The sequence below is a fragment of the Xenopus laevis genome, chromosome 6L (genome assembly GCF_017654675.1).
Source record: "Xenopus laevis strain J_2021 chromosome 6L, Xenopus_laevis_v10.1, whole genome shotgun sequence".
NCBI lineage: Eukaryota > Metazoa > Chordata > Amphibia > Anura > Pipidae > Xenopus > Xenopus laevis.
The window spans coordinates 129,086,805-129,107,865 of NC_054381.1; the positions used below are offsets into that span (position 1 = coordinate 129,086,805).

General features: G+C 37.2%; 1 protein-coding gene across 9 annotated transcripts in view; it reads right to left on the reverse strand.

Annotated features, from left to right (window-relative positions):
• The window catches only part of eya1.L (EYA transcriptional coactivator and phosphatase 1 L homeolog), an 80,128-nt gene that overhangs the window by 6,689 nt on the left and 52,378 nt on the right, over window positions 1–21,061 (reverse strand). For all 9 annotated transcript variants that reach the window (XM_041565360.1, XM_018241513.2, XM_041565361.1 and 6 more), the window contains 3 exon segments: window positions 20,457–20,546; window positions 2,611–2,669; window positions 460–620 (listed from right to left, as the gene is read on the reverse strand). In XM_041565360.1, the coding sequence (XP_041421294.1) occupies window positions 460–620; window positions 2,611–2,669; window positions 20,457–20,546 (310 nt within the window).

The following is a 21,061-nucleotide window of genomic DNA, read 5'->3' on the forward strand; positions in this document are numbered from 1 at the left end:
TTGTTTTTGTTTTTTCATTTAGACATGCTAAGCAGTTCTTTTACTTTGTTGATGTATGTTTCATTTTTTACTATTCTGCTAAGAAATTGTCACAGCGAAAAAAGTTTTGATCCTTGCCTTACCACTTTATTAAAAAATAATGGTTATCACATGCCCATTGCTCTTGCAATGGCCGGCATTGGTGTTTTCTCGAGTTGAATAAAGGGTTAAGTCGGTTTAACAAATATGTGTTTATAAAGGTGCAAGGATCTGTATATAAAACATGTTTAATAAAAGCTGTGTCCGACCTTCATCCACAAGTTAGCCTCCGAGTTCTTTATTTGGGCAATTCAAGTTTAAAAGAAAAGGGGGGGATTGGTGTTCTTCCCTACAGTCTTAATATCCATTATTTCTTCATTCATTAATATCCAAGTTAAAAACATGCCCTGAATGATGATTTTAATTAGAATATGTATTTACCTCCAACATTGTTTTTGTATGTGTTGTAGATCTCTTTTACTCTTCTATAACGAAAAGCCAATTTTCTCATCCAGTCCACTCCTCCTCGAACCCCCGTTGCTAAACACAGGTTTGCACTGGTAGCTGCTGCTGGAAAGCCATCTGTTCCAAAGTTATATGTGCTATAATAATAGGAAAAGAGCCTGTTGAATATACAGTATGAAGGTACATTTGCTACTTACCTACAAATGCATATTTTGCCGCACAACAATTTTTTTTGGTGCATTTTTGTAGCAAACTACATTAGAGTCTATGGGTGTTTTTTTTGTGGCACATTGTTTCTGCTTTGGGAGGACAACATTACATACATTTTTTGCTCCGTATACTGCTACACACATGCCCTATGTTATTAGACAACCTCTTATCTACTAAGCTACAACTGCTTTTTCAATAGAAAAAAAAAATCCCATTTTGACAATTTCTTAAGAACATAAGTCTGTGATTTTTGACATTACCTCTCGTTGACTGGTAATCCTATTTACAACTACATTATAACTAACAACAAATAATACATCTGACCACCAACAGATAATATCTGGGTGTTTTGTAACACACATTAATAAACTATATACTTATGTGTATGTCCTTATACAGGCAGTGGGATGGCTCAGATTCCTTTGGTTTATGTGGAAGGAGAGTGTAAGGATAAAATGATATATATGTTTGTTGTGTGCCATTTTTGTTTTGTCACACAAAGCAAAATGAGTTGCGAACAAATTTTTTATGTTGGTGAAACTCGGAAATTTGTGGCGAAGCTGTACATGGCAAAATTTTCGTTCATCACTACTACAAACCATTCTTTATATGGTCAGAAACATAAAATACATGTCCAGTTCATTTCATTTGTACAACCTGGTTCTTCAGCTTTTTGTTTTTTTATTCAGGGAAGGCTCAGTTTGGGTTTAATGCGGGATTTGGAGTCGAGCAAACCCTGGAAGGATGCAGGTTGGTTATTCCAAATGGATGTACTACAATATCCAACAACTGTGAAGCAATATAGGGGATCCTGTGAAACTGGGTTCCCACAGCCAGGGTCCTCTTAATCCTACCCAATGCCATCCCTGCCCTTAAGTGTTCATGGGAGATGGCAGTTTGAATTCCAGATTGGAACTCTGTCTAGTATGGGTATATGCTGCTTTTACAGAATTGGTTTATAGAACAGAAATACGGACTGTTAGCAGCAAAATTACAATGGTTGTCACATTGGCTCATATGACTCATTGGAAACACTGCTACCGGTGCATTTTAACAACACAAAACAGTGACATGACAACCATACACATATGTACTCAAGGTTTGCGAACTATCTAGCCCCTTTTCAATTACATAGATGAGACAATAAAATTTTTCCTGTTGTAGTGAAATCAGAGATGCTTTTACCTGAGGCAAGATAAATATTTCTTTACATTGATTGCATTGATTGCATTGATGCTATGGAATTCACAACTACACACACTATGGAACAAGCCAGATATCATATTAGCACTGCAGCGGATGAAGAATGTTAGAGCCACTATAATGAATACATACACAAGTGTATCCACTGAAAACTCTGCTGCATTTGAGTTATGATGGAATTTTGTTATTCTATTTAGGCAAAACTAGTGAATGCTTTAAAACAAGGGTGTCCAATTCCAGGTTCAATGAGTATTCCTGTTTGGGTTATGATACATGGTGTGCCCAAAACTACCTGTGCCACCTTGAATTAATTTCAAAGGAAATAGTTTGAAACAATCTAATGCTGGTTTTTAAATTGACAACAGCCTAGTATTATCCAATGAAGTCAATGGAAGGCCAGTGAGACAGTTTCAGGCACTTCTCTACTGGCTTATGCCCTAGGTTGAGAAACCACTCCATGTGCCCTTAGCCTTAGATTAGGAGTAAGGTCTTTTGTAAAACAACAAGTTTAAATGACGTGTTTAGGTGAGGAAAACATTAATGCTAGGCCTACTAAGATTATAAAGCATCAAGTTGGACACCCATGATTTTTGTAAATGCTCTAACTTGATGAGTTCATGAACCTTTCCAACCTCAACAATCCTGTTCAGCCCAATGTATATAATATTCACCAACTGGAATACCAAACAACATTTGATTTTATTGAAAACATACCTTAAATCTTGTCCATTGTCATCTGAAGAAACATCATCAATATGAACCTGGTCACATTCCTACAGGAAGACACAATACACACATATGTTCATACTGCTCTTTAGACATATTCAATCTAATCTACTAAGGCAGTAGTATACAGGTTAATTTGGGCGCCTACGATTTTTTGGTGGGTCAAAATGCCTTAAATATCCCCCATGTGTCCTATAGTGCCTCAGACCACACATCAGAGAGCTTTTCAGTTGACTGGATACATGAACTGCAATCTTACAAGCTACTAGTGTTTGCACTATTGGTTTTGTGTGATTGCTATAAAACACAATGGGAGTCCTTGCTTGGGCTACTAAAAATCACAGGCTAGAAGACACCATAAACCACAGTGTTCTATTTCCCTATTCTATTGGCAATTTCGTTAGAGACACCGAAAGAGTGAAAAACTGACCATGTAGCCTGCAGTAAGTAGTCAGACACAAAGCATTCTAATCATACAACTGAGGGTATATCACACCTAGAAAGTGCTACTAGAAGAGACATTCATATTCGAAACCAAGCACATAACCCCTTCTTTGCATCTTCCATGGAATATATAAGAAACTATTGAGTGGCAGAAGAACCCCACCACCACATGGTCACAACTTAATTGCACATTCATTTCTCCCGAACCATGGAATTTAAAACACACAGCATATATATCAAAGTGTAAAATAAAAGCTCAGCACTGTAAAATTTACGCCCCTCTCCATTCCTATGGAATTTTAGAGGTATATTTTTCAAATGGTGAACTCTAAATTTCATTGATAAGTATCATCTAAAAATACTGTAGGGATGCTAATGATATCATTTCTAATTTCACACTTATAATCTGCCCTCATAGTATACCTTACCCCAACCATTTTTTCCTATGAGCCACATTCAAATATTAAAAGAGCTACACAAGCATGAAACAAGTCAATGGGGGTGTGAGTAATGGCTCTGATTTTCATGTTTTCATGCAACCAAAAGTTGCCTCCAAGCAACATCCGAGGGTTGGGGGCAACATGTTGCTCACAAGCTACTGACTGGGGATCATGGTCTTACACCCAAATGGCACCTAGATTTTAGAGCCTTTGATAATGATCTGGAATTGGGACTCAATAGTAAACCTTTCTGTGGTGTTGAGCATCAAGATTAGTGTGTCAATCTCTTTATAATACACAAATGGCATGAATATCCTGTAAATTATATCCTTATAAACGGTGAGTTCTGATGTCATCAGTTATTTCTGTCACATGACTCATTGAAATTTGTGTATTATAATAAATTAAGTACCCCCAGTTGCAAAATATGAGGATATTAGAAGTTACCTCGGAGTTCCATGACCTGTATAAAAACACTCGGCCTTCGGCCTCGTGTTTTTATATGGTCATGAAACTCCTAGGTAACTTATAATATCCTTATATTTTACAAGAGGGGGTACTTTATTCACTATATATTTTACATTCACCATTTATTTCACCTGCCAATTTCCTTTTTTGGAGCACTTCCCATTTTCCTTTCTTTCTCTAAATATACATAGTTTGCATTACTGTAGTCATGTGTTACACAAATGAGAAATGAAGAGCCACTTAGTCCTGGCAGTTACCGTTTCCCTTAAAGTGTCTTTTAAATCAGTAGGTGGCAGCCTTGTAAAATATCCATTTTATGTCTTAAGTGCCTTAAAAACTTTCAGCTGTCATTACATTTTACTGACGTTCGGACTCTTATTTTAAAGCACATTCTTAATATTTACTAAGCTGTTAAAAACAATTAGCATATGTGCTTTATAAAGGCCCTTTGCTTCTTTTCAGGTACTCTAAAACATCTTACCGTTTAAAGCTGATGCAGTCACTATTTAGCTTAACTGAAACCAGACATTTCAGCAATGTAACATGCCACAAAAATTAAACCTGATGGTAACCGCCAATGAAATTATGACCTCTGATTGCTGTTGAGCCACACACTAACACAGCCCGAGGCCAATGTTTCTGAAGAGCGGAGACAAAAATCTGTTACTGGTTTGCCATTTATTGGAGACCTGTGAGAATTATTTATTTTGCTTCAGTTAAAAACAGTGTGTACCCATACAGAAAATATGAATTGGAAGCATTGAAACCAACCTCAATTTCATTCGATTTAAATTTTAGTAGCAACATTCCTTTTACATCAAATGTAATATTTCATTTCCTTATTAAGATAAACCCGAATAAGGTACTGCTGGAAGCAAAGCATTTTAAACAAACTTTCTTCTGGATATTACAATGTATTACCTTGAGTCTGTCTCAGGCACTATGACTTACAGGGTTCTCGGATTTGCCTTGGACCAATAATCCATAGCAATGAAGTATTGATGAACGCTAATGTCTGGTTACTATTAGCTACTTGATTGGGGCAAATATTGCTCTCTACTGCAGAGCTTTAGGCTAAGGCCACACTAGGCGATAGCGCGGCGATTTGACTGGCGGCGACTTTTCGCCGCGACTTTTAAGCCGCAATCGCTGGGGAAACTTTTGCGCTGGCGTCTATGGGGAATCGCGACAAATCGCCAGCGTAAAAACACACGCGGCGATCTTTTCTCTACTGTCGCCTGAAATTGCCTCGCTAGGCGATTTCGAGCGACAATAGAAAAAAGATCGCCGCGTGTGTTTTTACGCTGGCGATTCCCCATAGACGCCAGCGCAAAAGTTTCCCCAGCGATTGCGGCGAAAAGTCGCCGCGAGTCAAATCGCCGCGCTATTGCTTAGTGTGGCCTTAGCCTTATGTTTCTCTACCCTAGAGAGGAAGATATTCTGATGACTTACAAGTACAACAGGTAATTTATGGCAGAAATGTGCCAACAATTTTAAATCATTAGGCAGGGGTGCAAACAGGCAGTGACCACAAAATTCATACAAACCTCTTCACTCAACCCTTTATCAATATATTAGGGACATTGAGACATTTTGTGCATTAAGCTACTAAATAATGTACAGGTATTCTCTGTCCATATATTGCAATATATTTAAGATGGCCAACTACATCAGTCCTGGTCTGGACAGTCCTACACTCACTTACATTAGATTCATTAAGAATTGTACTGCATTATCATACATTTTTCCACAGAGACCCGTAACTTTCTTGTCAAGGTAAAAAAAACTCCCAATAGTTTGCATTTATCATTGGCCACCACTGGGGACACCTGACTGTAGTTGGGGAATGAATGGAGCTACAACATGGAGCTGGCCATTTCTCCTGGATAAACTATAGCAGAGATCCTTTGCACTTAATCATTATCAATATATTAAAGAATGTCTTAATGCCTTTAATATATTGATAATGGATCAAGTCAACAAGATGCTGGGTTAGGTGAAGAGCACTATTAACAGGAGAAAAGGCAAGAAAGGAAACACACTTATTTAGTGTTAATTGATGCAATGTCTGCCATAGTTGACCACAGTTCACTGTTATAGCACAGGCTAGATCTATATGACTTAATACAGGTGCTGTAAATGCATGGTTAGAAACAGGCACTGATTTGTATACCGAGGGCAGTGAGAGGTTTTGTTACTGGCAGCATCTTGGGTAACTTAGGTTTTATGACGGCACATACTACAGCTGCATTTATCAGCTTAAATGTTGATCAGTTTATGCATTTATCGGTTTATATGTTACATACTTTTTTAAAAATGTTGTCATGCAACAATATGATAATTAACTTAATATGTTTTGGTGAATTTTAGATATGCTAGAAAACCAGACTTCTGTTAAAACAGATTCCTATTGGTACTCTGGGGATCATACATGAGTACATGAAGGTGTGCTTGAATGGCACCATCAAAGCAAGTGTTTAACAATAATGCCAAGAAAGCACACAAGAAAAGGAATAATTCCACACATTCTGTAATTTGGCTGTAAAATGTAAGAGCTCTTTATACCTTCTTACAGAAAAGTAGATTAGCACTGTCACAAATGACATTTTTTGTCTTCATTCAGCACAAACCTACATTTATAATCACAGAGCTATGACGGCCAAAAGACAGCTAGAATGTCTAAATCTGGATTGACATAATTTGTTTTTCTTTCTTTACATATTTTCTTTTATTGTACATTTTAATGCAGATTTATTTTTCGATTTTACATTTTAGCAATACTCATTTTGTGTACCTGGTTGGAGACAGCAGTCGATCTTATAAAGACAGCTACTGGTATGGGATCAGTTATCCAGAAGCCTGTTATCTAGAAAGCTCCAAATTACAAACAGATCATCTCCCATAGATTCCATTTCATCCAAATAATCCAAATTTTAGAAAATGGTTTACCCTTTTCTCTATAATAATAAAACAGTACATTGTACTTAATCCCAACTAACCAGTCTCATTATGGTATATTTTGCCATTGATTCTATGCAAAAGTTCTATATGCAGTTTTGTACTTTTTCTATGCAAAACCAGCATTGTTGTTATATTTACGTTGTAAGGCAAAGTAATAAAAACGGATTTGTTGTTTATACCAGGGTGGTGGTAAAGACAATTTCATATGTGAAAGAACTTGGCTTTAAAAGCACTCTGCATATTACATTCACTCTCTTTCCCACTGTATGTGATGGTCTGTTGAAACTAAAGATCCAAGGGAACCAGTCTCTAATGAATTAATTGTGACTGCCCTGCCCAAGAACTTTGAAAGTGCTCAAATAGGGAGAATAGCTTCAAAACTAGCTATATTCATAATACTGCTCACATTATTAATAATCCAAATTTTAGAAAATGGTTTACCCTTTTCTCTATAATAATAAAACAGTACATTGTACTTGATCCCAACTAACATAGAATTAATCCTCATTGGAGGAAAATCCAGCCTATTGGGTTTATTTAATGTTTACATGATTGTTTATTAGAATTAAGGTATGAAGATCCAAATTTCAGAGAGATCAGTTATCCAGAAAACCTCAGTTCCTGAGCATTCTGGATAACAGGTCTCATACCTTTATTATTCAAATATAAATAGGTCTGTTTGGCTTGTATGAGTACGCATGTGGCAAATAGCTTGTTTACTTGACTGCTAAACTGTCTCTGTGTGACTGTGACCTGTTCCCTACAAATGTATACCCCAATACTGATAGGGTGCATGTACAGAGGCAGCATGAAGCTGAATTTGGGCTATTTGTAAAATAATATTAACATCAAATATTAGAATTATTGATTTGATCTGAGATACTCTTCGTTTCCAGTTCATATATCTTTGGACAGAAGTCCTGTTCTTTATTTCAGCATATTTTATATCAGCTCCACTGCATACAGTCCACCTAAAGCCATTGTCTAAAACAAAGTCCCACCTGGCCTATTGTGCTCTACATAATAGATATTAACACACAGAGTGCCTGTTCCAGAAAAACAAGTATTTTGCTTTCTAGAAATAAGCCGGCATTAAAGGGGCAGTATACAATATGAGTGCAATGAATAGGGCTTGTGCCGAATCATGAGAAAATCTATGTTTTTTTTGCTATTTCTTTAGCTAAGCAGGTCAAACAGGAAAATTCAAGCTACTCCAAGTTGGTCCCTGGGAGGTAAATAAATTGCTGAAAAGGTGTACTAATAACGTTGCCAGGAAAAAAGGAGTTTTTCACTGCAAACTACTCAGGTAAATGAATATCAGAGAACCGAAGCATTGCTCAATAGCGAGTGCAACAAGATATCAGGGCTTACCAACTACTTCTGAATATTTTTTTCTCTTTCATTTTTTCCCCTGTAGATTTCAAATGGGGGGGGGAGTAAAAAGTTGGAGAAAACTCAAACCAGCTGTTCTGTGACACAGTTAAAGCGTGACCCTCAACCCCACTTTTAAAACATCTATTTTCCAGCCACCCTTCTCTCAGCAAGCAGCAAACTCTAAGAGGAAAAGACTTTGACCCCGTAACCTTTTACTCTCCTCTTAATGTCAACTGCTCGAGACAATTAGGAAAAAAAGAGGGAATAAGGGGCCTCATATTATGGCTGTAAATGCATAATTATGTAAATAAAACTTTGCTTTGAACGCTTCTGTTTATTAAATAGGTGTCTGACAAGCTCAAAACAACAGCCTCCAGATTCCCAAAGTTTAGCCAGACAATTGCCTGCCGTTATGGATTCTATTCATCTAATCAGGGATGTCACATTCAATTGCCATTTACTAAAGCTTCCGGCATCTGCTCATAGGCAAAAAAGTTCATTGATATAGTAGACACTACTGTTGAATATGATAATAATGTGATATAGCCTACATGTAAATGTAGCCTTCAATAAGCTAAGCATTGTGGGGTCATTTCTAACAACGACAACCATGTTTTGTCTCATTATGGTATATTTTGCTATTGATTCCATGCAAAAGTTCTATGTGCAGTTTTGTACTTTTTCTATGCAAAACCAGTATTGTTGTTACATTTACGTTGTAAGGCAAAGTAATAAAAACGGATTTGTTGTTTATACCAGGGTGGTTGTATAGACAATTTCACATGTGAAAGAACTTGGCTTTAAAAGCACTCTGCATATTACATTCTCTCTCTTTCGCACTGTATGTGATGGTCTGTTGAAACAAAAGATTCAAGGACACCAAGTCTCTAATGAATTAATTGTGACTGCCCTGCCCAAGAACTGTGAAACTGCTGGAATAGGGAGAATAGCTTCAAAACTAGCTATATTCATAACACTGCTCACATTGTTTATAATACACAGGTATGGAGTTGTATAAGAGATACTGAGCTGCATATAAGGAATCCTTATCCTTGACCTGTCACTGTTACACATGCCTCAGGTACATTAGATGAGGAAAGGTTCATTATATAACTGGTGTAACTGGGCTGGAGAATCTCAGCAAATATCTTTCTTTCTTTCTACAAGTTTCACCAAGGAGGTGATATTAAATGTAAAATTGTGCCATTTGTCAAAAGCATGCAACTCTGTACAAAAAAACCCTCATCATTTTAACTGGTTGGCAGCCCCCATTTCCAAGACAAGCCTTGTTTATTGGCTTGTTATTTATTAAAGGTTCATTCTACAAATCAATGCTGGGTTTAGAATATTGCCTAATTAAAATAATCTTGCTTTTTAAAGTTAGGTATGCATTCCTTCCCCAAAGGTAGCTGTTTCTTCAGTTGCAGGAAGAATTTTCCTCATCCTTTAGATTGTAAACTCTTGTCATCAGGGCCTTTTGACCCTGATTTTATTTATTTTTTGAAATCATGGTAAGACCCCTCTTTGTTATAAGTTAATGTAAAGTGCTGCGTAACTTGCTGGAGCTATATAAATACATGATGACGATGATGATCAGAGCACGCATGGCTATTCTCGCTTATGTGAAAAGATACAAATACACAGCTATATAAAGGTCTTTGCACAGAAAATTTAATGGTTTGTTTTCTGAACATTTATACAAAAATAAAGTGAATGTAACCCCTACTTTTAACTTGAGTATTCCCATAAAGAGACCATAGAGGGATCCCAAACCTTTTTACCTGTGAGTCACAATCAAATACAAAAATAGTTAGGGAGCAGCACAAGCATGAAAAAATTCCCTGGGGTGTCAAATAAGGGCTGTGATTGGCTATATGGCAGTCCTATGTGGACTGGCAGGCAACAGGGGGCTCTATATTGAGTACACCTGGTTTTAATGAAACCAAAACTTGCCTCCAAGCCAGGAATTCAAAAATAAGCACCGGATTTGAGGCCACTGGGAGCAACATGTTGCTCATGAGCCGCTGGTTGGGGATCATTGCTCTAGAACATGCAGATACAGGGCATAATGCAGACACAGGGGTAATATAAGTCACACAGTTTGCATTCATTTGGAGGTAGAATTTAAAGAATTTTCTCCATTGGTTGCTATGGGTTGCTAGATCTAGTGCAAACTTTACATGTTACATTATTAAATCACCTTTTCTCCTTATTTGTCTTTATGCAAATGAAAGGAAAATGCTATACTGCTTCCCTTGGCAAAGGCAAAAACAGTAGGCATTACTACAACAGTCAACACTCTACTTAGTCTTTAAGCATTTTCCACTGGAGCCTTTAATATAGTTCTTTTATAGTAAAATATTCAAATGTTTTCAGCCGTTTAACCAGGAAATTCTTCATTATGTCCTGTGACATGAGCATTGTAATGATCCACATTCCGCTGCTTTGATTGTTGTCTCCCTAATAGCCTTGATACCAATGCACATATTTACTTTTATCTTCTGTTTGACCTTCTTATCTCTCACCTGATAAGGGGACTATTATATGCATTTCCTTATTGGCATCCTACTGTTTGGCTTATTTGAGTTTGTGGTTTTTTTTTGCTCTCATTAAAGTGGAGGTAGGTGTCAACAGTTTGCAATTGTCAATTAATGGACACGACTCATTGCAAACTGATGAACTGTTTTGGGTTCTAAGGAGTCAATCAATACTTATCCTAAATGGGTGATGGCACACATAATTTGGAATTAATGGAAAGGATGCCTAGTAGACAATATTAGAGGAACACACAGAACAAGGCGGCAGAGGCTGATGGTTGTGTAGTAGCAGCAATAAATAATATAATAATTAAAATACTCACATTCACTTCTATTTCTCATGTTCAAAACCTTAAATACCTGGGCTCAGTAAGTATTTAACAAACAAGTTACAAGTTTACACAATAAATAAACAAGTTACAAGTTAACGCAATAAATGGTTTGTGCTACAAATAACTTTACAGAACAGGGATCCTTAAATCCCAAAATAATGTACCTGGTAGTGATGGGCTTTGCAGAAAAATTTGCGAATTTCCTCTCGAAATTCACGAAACGGCGAAAAATTCGTGAAAAGGTGCGAAATGAGACGCCGCCGTCCATTTTTTTGACACCGGCACACATTTGTCTGCGAATGCGCCGGCTATCGCGCAAATTCCCCCCCGAATTTGCGCCTGCCGAATAAATTCGCCCATCACTACTACCTGGTTAAAGATGTGTGAAAACCAATGAAGCAGACTTGAAACTTGCTTGTCATTTAACTGCTGCAATACAGTCACAATGGTGTGAAACAGAATTCCTATCAATAGTGGCCAAGATTCTGCATGATAATGCGACATACAAAATGGCAGCTGCCTATACCAGTTTTAAACAAAAATGTGTTTTGCTTCCCAGTAGTGCCACTGACATCAAAGGGTTATGAATGTTGTAAAACAGTGATGTAAAGTAGGACATGAATCTCTTTACACAACATTCATTTTCCACAAAGATATATACAGGTATGAACCTGTTTTCCGGAATGCTTTGAAACCTGGGGTTTTCTGGATAAGGGATCTTTCTGTAATTTGGATCTTCATAATTTGTCTATTAAAAAATCAGTTAAACTATAAATAAACCAAAACATTTTGTTTTACCTCCAGTAAGGATAAATTATATCTTAATTGGGATCAAATAATAGGTACTGTTTTTTTATTACAGAAAAAAAGGGAATCATTTTAATTTAAAAAAATGTTTTATTGGGTTAAAATGGAGTCTATGAGAGATAACCATCCCTTAGTTCAGAACTTTCTAGATAACGGGTTTCTGGAGAACAGATTCCATACTTTCTATATATATGTGTGTGCACATTTCATAAAAACTTCACATACATCACAATCCTTAAACTATGTTGACAGCAAAACACAAAAAAATATATAGACATTTTACTCAGTATTTTCAGTTTATCGTGAGAAAACTAACACTGCACTCTTTTGGCTAATTGTTTCAGCGCCTTACTTTGCACAGTAAAACAGCACACAAAAAATATCCCCTTAGAACCAGCAATTTACATTTTCTTTTTACATCAGCGAGCCCATTGAGGCTGGTTGGAACCAGGCCAGAGTACAGGAAATGATCTGTGCATTCTCCGTTCTCTTCATATCTGTCATTAGGCAATTACTTCTACCCCTTCCTTCTTCGTGTTGAATAATAAAGAACCCTGGCTGAATTTGTGAGATCCTGCACTGCATTAAAAAGGTCCCACTTCTACTGGAAAATAAACTTTAGCACATTTTGACTAATCCTTGGTTTATAAACATGCATAGGAAGAATATAATCCTTATCATTTTCTTATTGTCTTATTTTCAGCATTTAAACCCATAATTATAGATTCAAGACCTGTGAGTGTGGACCTTTTTTCCTTTATATCTGTGTGGTCTTGCACCCAGGCAAGTGAACACTTTTTTATGAAGGCTGGCATATCTGAGGACTATATACGGTATATATATATATATATATATATATATATATATATATATGTATATATATATATATATATATATATATGTATATATATATATGTGTATATATATATATATATATATATATATATATATATATATATATATATATATATATATATATATATATATATATATATATATAAAATGTATAGTTTGTAGGGTTGGGCAAATTTGACCCGTTTCGCCAAAAATTTGCCGCCAGCGAAATGTCAGCAACGGCCATTAAAGGCTTTCGGCGACAAAATTTTTTGTTGCGCGGCGAATTTTTTTTTACGTGTGTCATTTTTTTGACGCACAACGCCATACAAGTCTATGGCCGTCATTTCGTGGTAAAACAAGGTGAAAAAATTCTCCATCCCTAGTTTGCCTTACACATGTAAAACTTGGAAAACCATCTATAAGGTGAATGTCATAACAACTACAAGTACAGTGCTAAGCAATATGTTGGCGCTTTATAAATATATGTTAATAATAAAACAAGTACAGTGTGCAAAGTGCAATTACGGATGCTATCCGTCATGTTTTTTTACCCCCAAAGTGGCTTTTCCTCCATTGTTGCGGGGCACAGAGGTGCTAATGCCGCAACTGTGCCTGATGCATCAAAATGCTATTAGGCTTCTATTTTAAAATCAGGAGCAAGTTGTGTCTTTTCCCAGAACAAAGGCTGTGTCACTTCCAGAGTGTGGGTTCAAAACATTGCATCGGATTTGCTGGGCATAAGCCTGGTGCGCCTGTTGATGCACCCGCTTATGGGATCCCTGGAGCTACTGTTGGGTCCAAGGTAGAGATACTGTAGCTAAAGGGTTCTCTAGCATCAGTAAACACACTTTTTCTTGCATGTTGCACTTTTTATTGCAGGGGTTCTAAAAAAACGGGCTATTTGGGAAGCTAAAACTGGTCATACATACAGATATCTGCTCGTTTGGACAGTTCGTGAAAAGCAAAGTTGGATATCTTTGTCATTAATGTGCACTAAGACATTTTATGCCTTTCATCTAAAATCAATTAAAGCTGTAGAGCTAAAATTAGCTCTTCCATATCATCGTTAAATTCCATAAACTTTAAAATTACTCCATGTGAATGGGATGAGTCTCTCGTTCACAGGTTTTCAACACTGGCAGTAAATTGGCAGAGTCTGTCACCCCCGTCCCTGGTGTAAACTCTGTGACCTTTGCATCTTCTCTGCTTTCCCACCATAATTATTCTAGGCAGGAGGGGAAAAAAGGTGCGGATTACCTGTGGGTCCAGCACAGGATGTGAGCACAATGAGGTTTTGAAATCCCCTGCATTATGTCTGACAGCAGGACAAGAGCAGACACACAACATTAAGGGGCAGATTCACTAACTTCGAGTGAAGGATTCGAATGAAAAAAATTCGAATTTCGAAGTATTTTTTGTTGGGTACTTCGACCATCGAATTGGTTAAATTCGTTCGAATTCGAACGAAATCGAACGAATCGAAGTAAAAATCGTTCGACTATTCGACCATTCGATAGTCAAAGTACTTTCCCTTTAAAAAAAACTTCGACCCCCTACTTCGGCAGATAAAACCTACCGAAGTCAATGTTAGCCTATGGGGAAGGTCCCCATAGGTTTGCTAACCTTTTTTTGATCAAGGAATTTTCCTTCGATCGTTGGATTAAAATCGTTCGAATCGTTCGATTCGAAGGATTTAATCGTTCGATCGAACGAAAAATCCTTCGATCGAACGAAAAATCCTTCGATCGATCGGTCGCAGGATTAGCGCTAAATCCTTCGACTTCGATATTCGAAGTCGAAGGATTTCAATTCGAGGGTCGAATTTCGAAGTATTTTTAACTTCGAAATTCGACCCTTAATGAATCTGCCCCTAAGTCATTTAGATATAAGAAAATCATATCTACATGTTAAAGTGACGGCAAAAATAATCCGTGGAGTTTATTTTATAGCTTGCTAAGAAATTCTATAAAAGAATAACACTTTTCTAAAATATATGAAACAAAACCAAAGCATGACTGCATAGTTCTTCAATGTCAGAAATAAATATTTATATCCTATTGTTACAATTGACAAAAAGACAGTAAGGCAATGGCATATAGAGAGATTTGTTGCCCTTGGTTAAATCTCCCAAAAATGCTTTCCCACCAGCAATAGTAAAAATCCCCAATGGACATTGGCTTTTCAAAGCCTCTGAAATTTCAGGAGACCTCAGACAATGAATAAACAAGTGTATTTTCCCATTGGTCAGTTACATTATTGCTGGTGGGAAAACATTTTAGGGATATTAGTGCATTTTTACAACAAATCTCCCCACGTGCCATTGCCCTTATGATTCAAATTGAGTCCTGGATTTGGTGTATGCCTATAAAACAGTAATGCAGAATATAGTATTTATCAACATTTCCTTTTTTTGGAAGGTGTCGTGGCCCCTTTTACTGTATATGGCTCCTCTGTTTGTTTTCAGTCTGTTTCACTGCAGGTGAAATCTCAGCAGGGAAAGCACTGTGATTATTTTAAAGGCCAAATAAATAAATACCTGAATAAATGGCAGCCATGGGCTACTTATTTTTGAGAGAATTTCCATAGACTTATCAATGGGGACCAATGCTATTAAGCAAAACAAACAAAAAAAACCTGGCGTGGTTGAAATGTTAATTAAATGTTAATTTCCGTAGAGTAGACAGAAGGTGTGGTGCCTAATTAGTTTGTCAGCACCTCTTTTCTCACAGGCAGCCCTTATCTAATCTCTCACTTGCTGGCACATGTGTTTACATGCTTTGGGCTTTATTCATCAGTTTAAAGGCAGTTATTTTCTTATACTGAGGAACCAACAATAGACTTTACCTGTAGGACATCACTCTTTCAATACAACCTGGTCTGCTAACATCTGGCCCTAGCTGATACTAAGCCTTCCACTTGGACAGTGCTGCAATAATAGTGTTGACATGCTAAAATTTTCCCTCTAATATTTCTTCAATATTTTCATAGTAATACTAGCATTATATGCAAGTACAAACCCTGAACAGAGTCATATTTTCAGTCTTAAACATTTAAATACTTGAAGGTCAAAACTAAAATATTTTTTTTGCAAATTTCAGAAAGCAGTAAAATATCTGAAATAGACATCACTTAATTCTCTACTTTCACATTCAGTCACACAAGGGAACGCTGGCCTTACATGGGCCTTTTATAAGCAGATAGTGGCTGTTTACTATTAGCTTACATATGGACCTAACAATCTCTTAACCGATATGTGATAGGGACTCAATCAGTTATTGACTGGACAGGTTAGGAACACTGTTGGTTAGAGACAGTACAAGTATGGGATCTATTATCCAGAATGCTCAGGATCTGGAGTTTTCTGGATAAGAGATCTTTCTATAATTTGGATCACCATAACTTAAGCCAGTGATCCCTAACCAGTGGCCCATAAGCAACATATTACTCACCAATCCCTTGGATGTTGCTCCCAGTGGCCTCAAAGCAGGTGTTTATTTTTGAATTCCAGGCTTGAAGGCAAACTTTAATTGCATAAAAACCAGATGTACTGCCAGTACCAAATGGCCAATCACAGAACTTATTTTGCACCACACAGGAACATTTTTGATGCTTGTGTTGCCAACATCTTACATCTTAATGTTGCTCACAGGAAAAAATCCCAAGGTAGAGTAGCCTTAAGTCTACTAAAAGTTAATTTAAACATTATATAAACCCAATAGGATTGTTTTGCCTCCAATAAGGATTAATTGTATCTTAGCTGGGATCAAGTACAAGGTAGTGTATTACAATTAAAGAGAAAGGGGAAATCAGTTTTGAAAAGCATATTGAGGTAGAACCACAGTGATTAAAACACCTTTCCTCATGTGCCTCCTGTATGGTTTTTGAAACTGCCTACTGAGAGGACACACCAGACAGCCTGGTATATGATTAGAGTTAGGCCCATTGCACACAGTCTATTTTGATTGCTTTAGTTTCCACGGCTGGGGCTGGCATCAGAACCTCTTGTTGCGGTTACGCAGAAGAGCACTGTGATTTTTTTTGAGGAGGGGGGTTGTGGTCTGGAATATCAAACTTTCCCTTTAAAAGCTTGTACTGACAAATTTATAATCCCAGATCTACTGCCTGAGGCCTATGGAGATAGATTTGTCCAAGGTCACAGGGAGCTGTCTCAGGAATCAAACCCAGACTTCCCTGATTACAATCTACTATTCCAGTCCCAACTCTGAGTCACTTCTCCTAGCTATAAAAACCTACAGGCTTTATCCTTGCTTTTCCTAAACATTTCCTAATTTATTGCTGTAGATTTCTGGGCTAGAACAAAAATACTAATGTCCCTCAAAACAAGGCAAGGCAGTCATTTCTTCCTCAAAAACATACAAAAAAAATATCACCAGCAGACGAGCTACGATTAGAAATGTGTGGACACTTTGTGGTTTTCATGGCTATGCCTCGTTCTATCTTTTGTAAACGCAAAACCATTAGCTGCAAAACAGGTATGCAAACCATGAAGAAGAGATTCTGTTGACATATTTATTATATTACTCAAGACAGAGAAAATTTTTATAGATCTGCATTGAAGGGAATTGAGAGAAAGCTGCATGTTAATGCCTGTTTAAATAAATATTAAGGGTAAAAACAACATTATTTAGCTTTTTCCCCTTAGTTTGTTTACTGGCTGACAACAATCTTTTTACTTCAACTTCTTCTCTACTTCAACTTCCCACCTGTAGTTTTACAATTTGCTTGTAAATAGCCAACAAAAAGCATTATAAGATGCCACTGAATGCCTGGTGTGAGCAGAATATGCAATTTTACAGTCATAGTTGCAGCAAAATCAAAACATTGTCTGTACAAAAAAATGTGTACAACTGTGTCAGCATAGGTAATTCTCTGTAGACAATGTAAAAATGGTTAAAAAAGCCAAAAAATTATTCTACTGAACCTGCAACCAGATAGAATGGGACACCAATAAGATGATAAGACAAGTAAAAATGGCATATCAATATAGGACTGTATTTGTATGTCCTTTATTTAAAGGGCTGGTGTTAGACTAAATAGGACTGTGTTCAAGAAGGTTTGGTCTGATGGAGCAGAACTTGAGCTTGTGTATAATTAGAAAACCACCAGCTGCATGGCCGCATATGGTGCACAATTGGGTTGTAGAACAATGTTAGTTCAGGATCCAATGGTTTTAGTCAGTTAACCTGGAAATCATTTGTGTTCTCTCATATAAGGGAAAGACTTGGAATAAGGCATGGTCATGGTTTAAAGACGTAGGTAATAGAAATGACTATGGAGAAACTTGTTATGACAGTTATACTGGTGAGTGCATGTAACTGCTGCAAGAAGTGAAGTATAAACAGCAATTGTAAAATAAGGCCCTCATCAAAACTCATTAATGAAGGCTCACAACAGCGTAAAAAAGACTATGAGCCAGTTATTCTTAGCCAAGTACAAAATAGGAGGGAAAATATTTCATCTAAATTCAGTGGAGAATAAAAAGCACTTTGCTTTGAAATGGAAGGAAAATAAAGCCCATGCAAGTGATGTGATTGCACTATAAGTTGCCAATTTATCTGCGAGTCGTTCCTTTACAGATGAAAAGAAATCAAAATACAGGGCAGATGTTGAAGAAACCACATTTAAGTTCTGTCACATACTGGCATTTTTAAAATGATTTTGGCTCATCCATTAAATAAGGTGCATTTTGCTTGATTTTTGTACGAGGAAACATCAGGGAATATTTAAAGGCCAATTGCTGCCAATTAACTTTGATCAGGGAAGGTTGTATTGAATCTTTCAAATTCCTCCTTCTGTCTGAAATAACATACATTTCCAAGATCCAGCAAAACAGCAACCTGATGATTAATGCCTGTTGGCAGCAATACCGCAAGCTCACAAGCTTGCCTAACGGCTGGGTTTTAAATAAACAACTGTCCGTACCCCTGGTGTGACTGAATGTGGCCTGATTCGTAAGCTCAAGTATGAAAGAAAAGTGGCTTTCTAAATAGAGTGTACTCGGGCTAATATGCCAATCATTCTGTGGCTATAGGCATGCTAGAGAACAAAAAATAGAAATATATCATGGTAAATATTGATCTTAATAATGCACAGTGTGACTTGATACCAGAATTGAACAGCATTACTCTATGAAAGCATCTTGGCCTGCCAGCAGTGTGGACATTCCCATGGTAAACCAGAACCACCACGGAATGTTGGCGAGGGCCAGCAGGTCCATCAAAGCACAAAATGGCATCCTCTGTGTTAGAATCTGTATTTAACATTTTAACCGGTATCTTAAGGGCAACTACACACACAGTTCTTTAGTCTTTGTAATCTTCTAGGAGAACAACAAAGATCAACATGTACCTCCACAAAAAGGTGCTAACTATGCACATAGGAGGGAATATGGTAGAAATCTGGAAAGTCTGAACCATCTCATGTGCCGTCTGAACAAACAGACAGAGGTCCAATAAGTGGCAGAATTATTACTTGAATGCTAAGGAAAACCTTAAAGGAACACTAAGGGGTCATTTACTAACAATCATATTTTTATTTTTTCCACAAATCTGTAAAATTTGTGGTTTTCTCATTTCTTTTTTTTAAAAAAAAAAAAAAAAGCTCTAAAATTCGAGATTTATGAAGCGTAAATACCACGAAAACCTCTAATACAAAACTTCCCCAGGTAAAAGTTGTTGAGGTCCTATAGAAGTCAATGGGAGCTCCATTGATCCCATTGGACTGCTCTAAATCAATTTGGACTTTTAGGGTAGGGACACACTGGGCGATTTGGGGAGATTTAGTCGCCTGGCGACTAATCGCAGCGACTTTTCTCCCCGAATGCTTCCCCTCTCTCTGCGCCTGGCTAAAATGAAAAATCGCCTGCGCTAATCACACGCAGCGATTCGTTTTCCGAAGTCGCCCGAAGTTGCCTCACGAGGAAACTTCGGGCGACTTCGGAAAACGAATCGCCGCGTTTGGTCGTGGAAAGTCGCGGCGATTAGTCGCCAGGCGACTAAATCTCCCCAAATCGCCCAGTGTGTCCCAGCCCTTAGAGGTTTTTAAGAGGTTTTCATATTTTTTTTCAACTGTCTGAAAGACACACATTTTTTGAATTTTTGGAGGTATTTGTATTTTTTAGTGTTCAATCGTGTCTGGTCTGACTTAATACACTGCCGTCTTGGTGCAGCTGAAGACTGAAGTGCCTGTCACACTGAGCAGAGCCACACAACTATTTGTCAGTAAGCACAGCTGTGGGTGTCAGTTTTCCTGCTTAATAATCAGCTGTATAGGGAGCTTGGTAACGGAGGCTGAAATAGCCTGGAATTAATCACAACTCATGTTTTATGGAATCACATGTACTCAGGGTAAATGGAAGTTCTAAAGTAGCAATGTTTTATTTTGCTAGGCTGCAACTTTGCAGCTCCATGTTTAGTGATGTTATAGGCAGGACAGTAGGGCTGCCATAACCTATTCTTGAGATGAGAAGAACGGAGTTTCAGCATACAGTACATAGGCAGATTTTCGTTTTGCATTATTTTTTTCATTGATACCAAAGCAACATTCTGTACCAAAAACATAGAAAAAAAAAATTTTGTGCTTTTGCGCATGTTCATTCTTCATGTGGCACCTACCTCTAAATCATTGAAGAACAAATGCGTGTCGGCCAAGTTGAATATCATTTCCTCCATGCGGAGCCCAAGTGATACTGAAGAAGGTGGGTCCTTGAGGGAAGAAAAATGTCAATATAAGTTAAGAACTATGGGAACAAGGACACTACACATACTGATATACCTGATATTTATGAATAATAACATACTGAGTTTATGTGTGGAAAATCTGAAAAATACGTACGTTCCCAATTTCTGCACAATTTTTTCATGGTTTTTTCCCACACAAGAAATTTTGGGGAAAATGTATTGATAAATAAGGGTAAAACAAACCTTTGTGGATTTGGTCTGAGTAGTTTTCAGAAAATAATGAGATAAATTTGGACTTTAATAAATTCGCCTCTAAATGTTTCCTGACTTATAAAAACAACATAACTAAATATGTACAGTACACCCTTTTATCAATCAAATTTAGGAGAAGCCAAAATTGCACTCCCTTAATCAAATTTACTTTGGATATTCCAACTTAATCAAAGGGCTAAAAAATAGCTGTAAAGAATCACCACCATTATTTGGCCAAGGCCACCCACATAGAATAAGGTCTTTTGTTTGCGATTAACGTATAACAC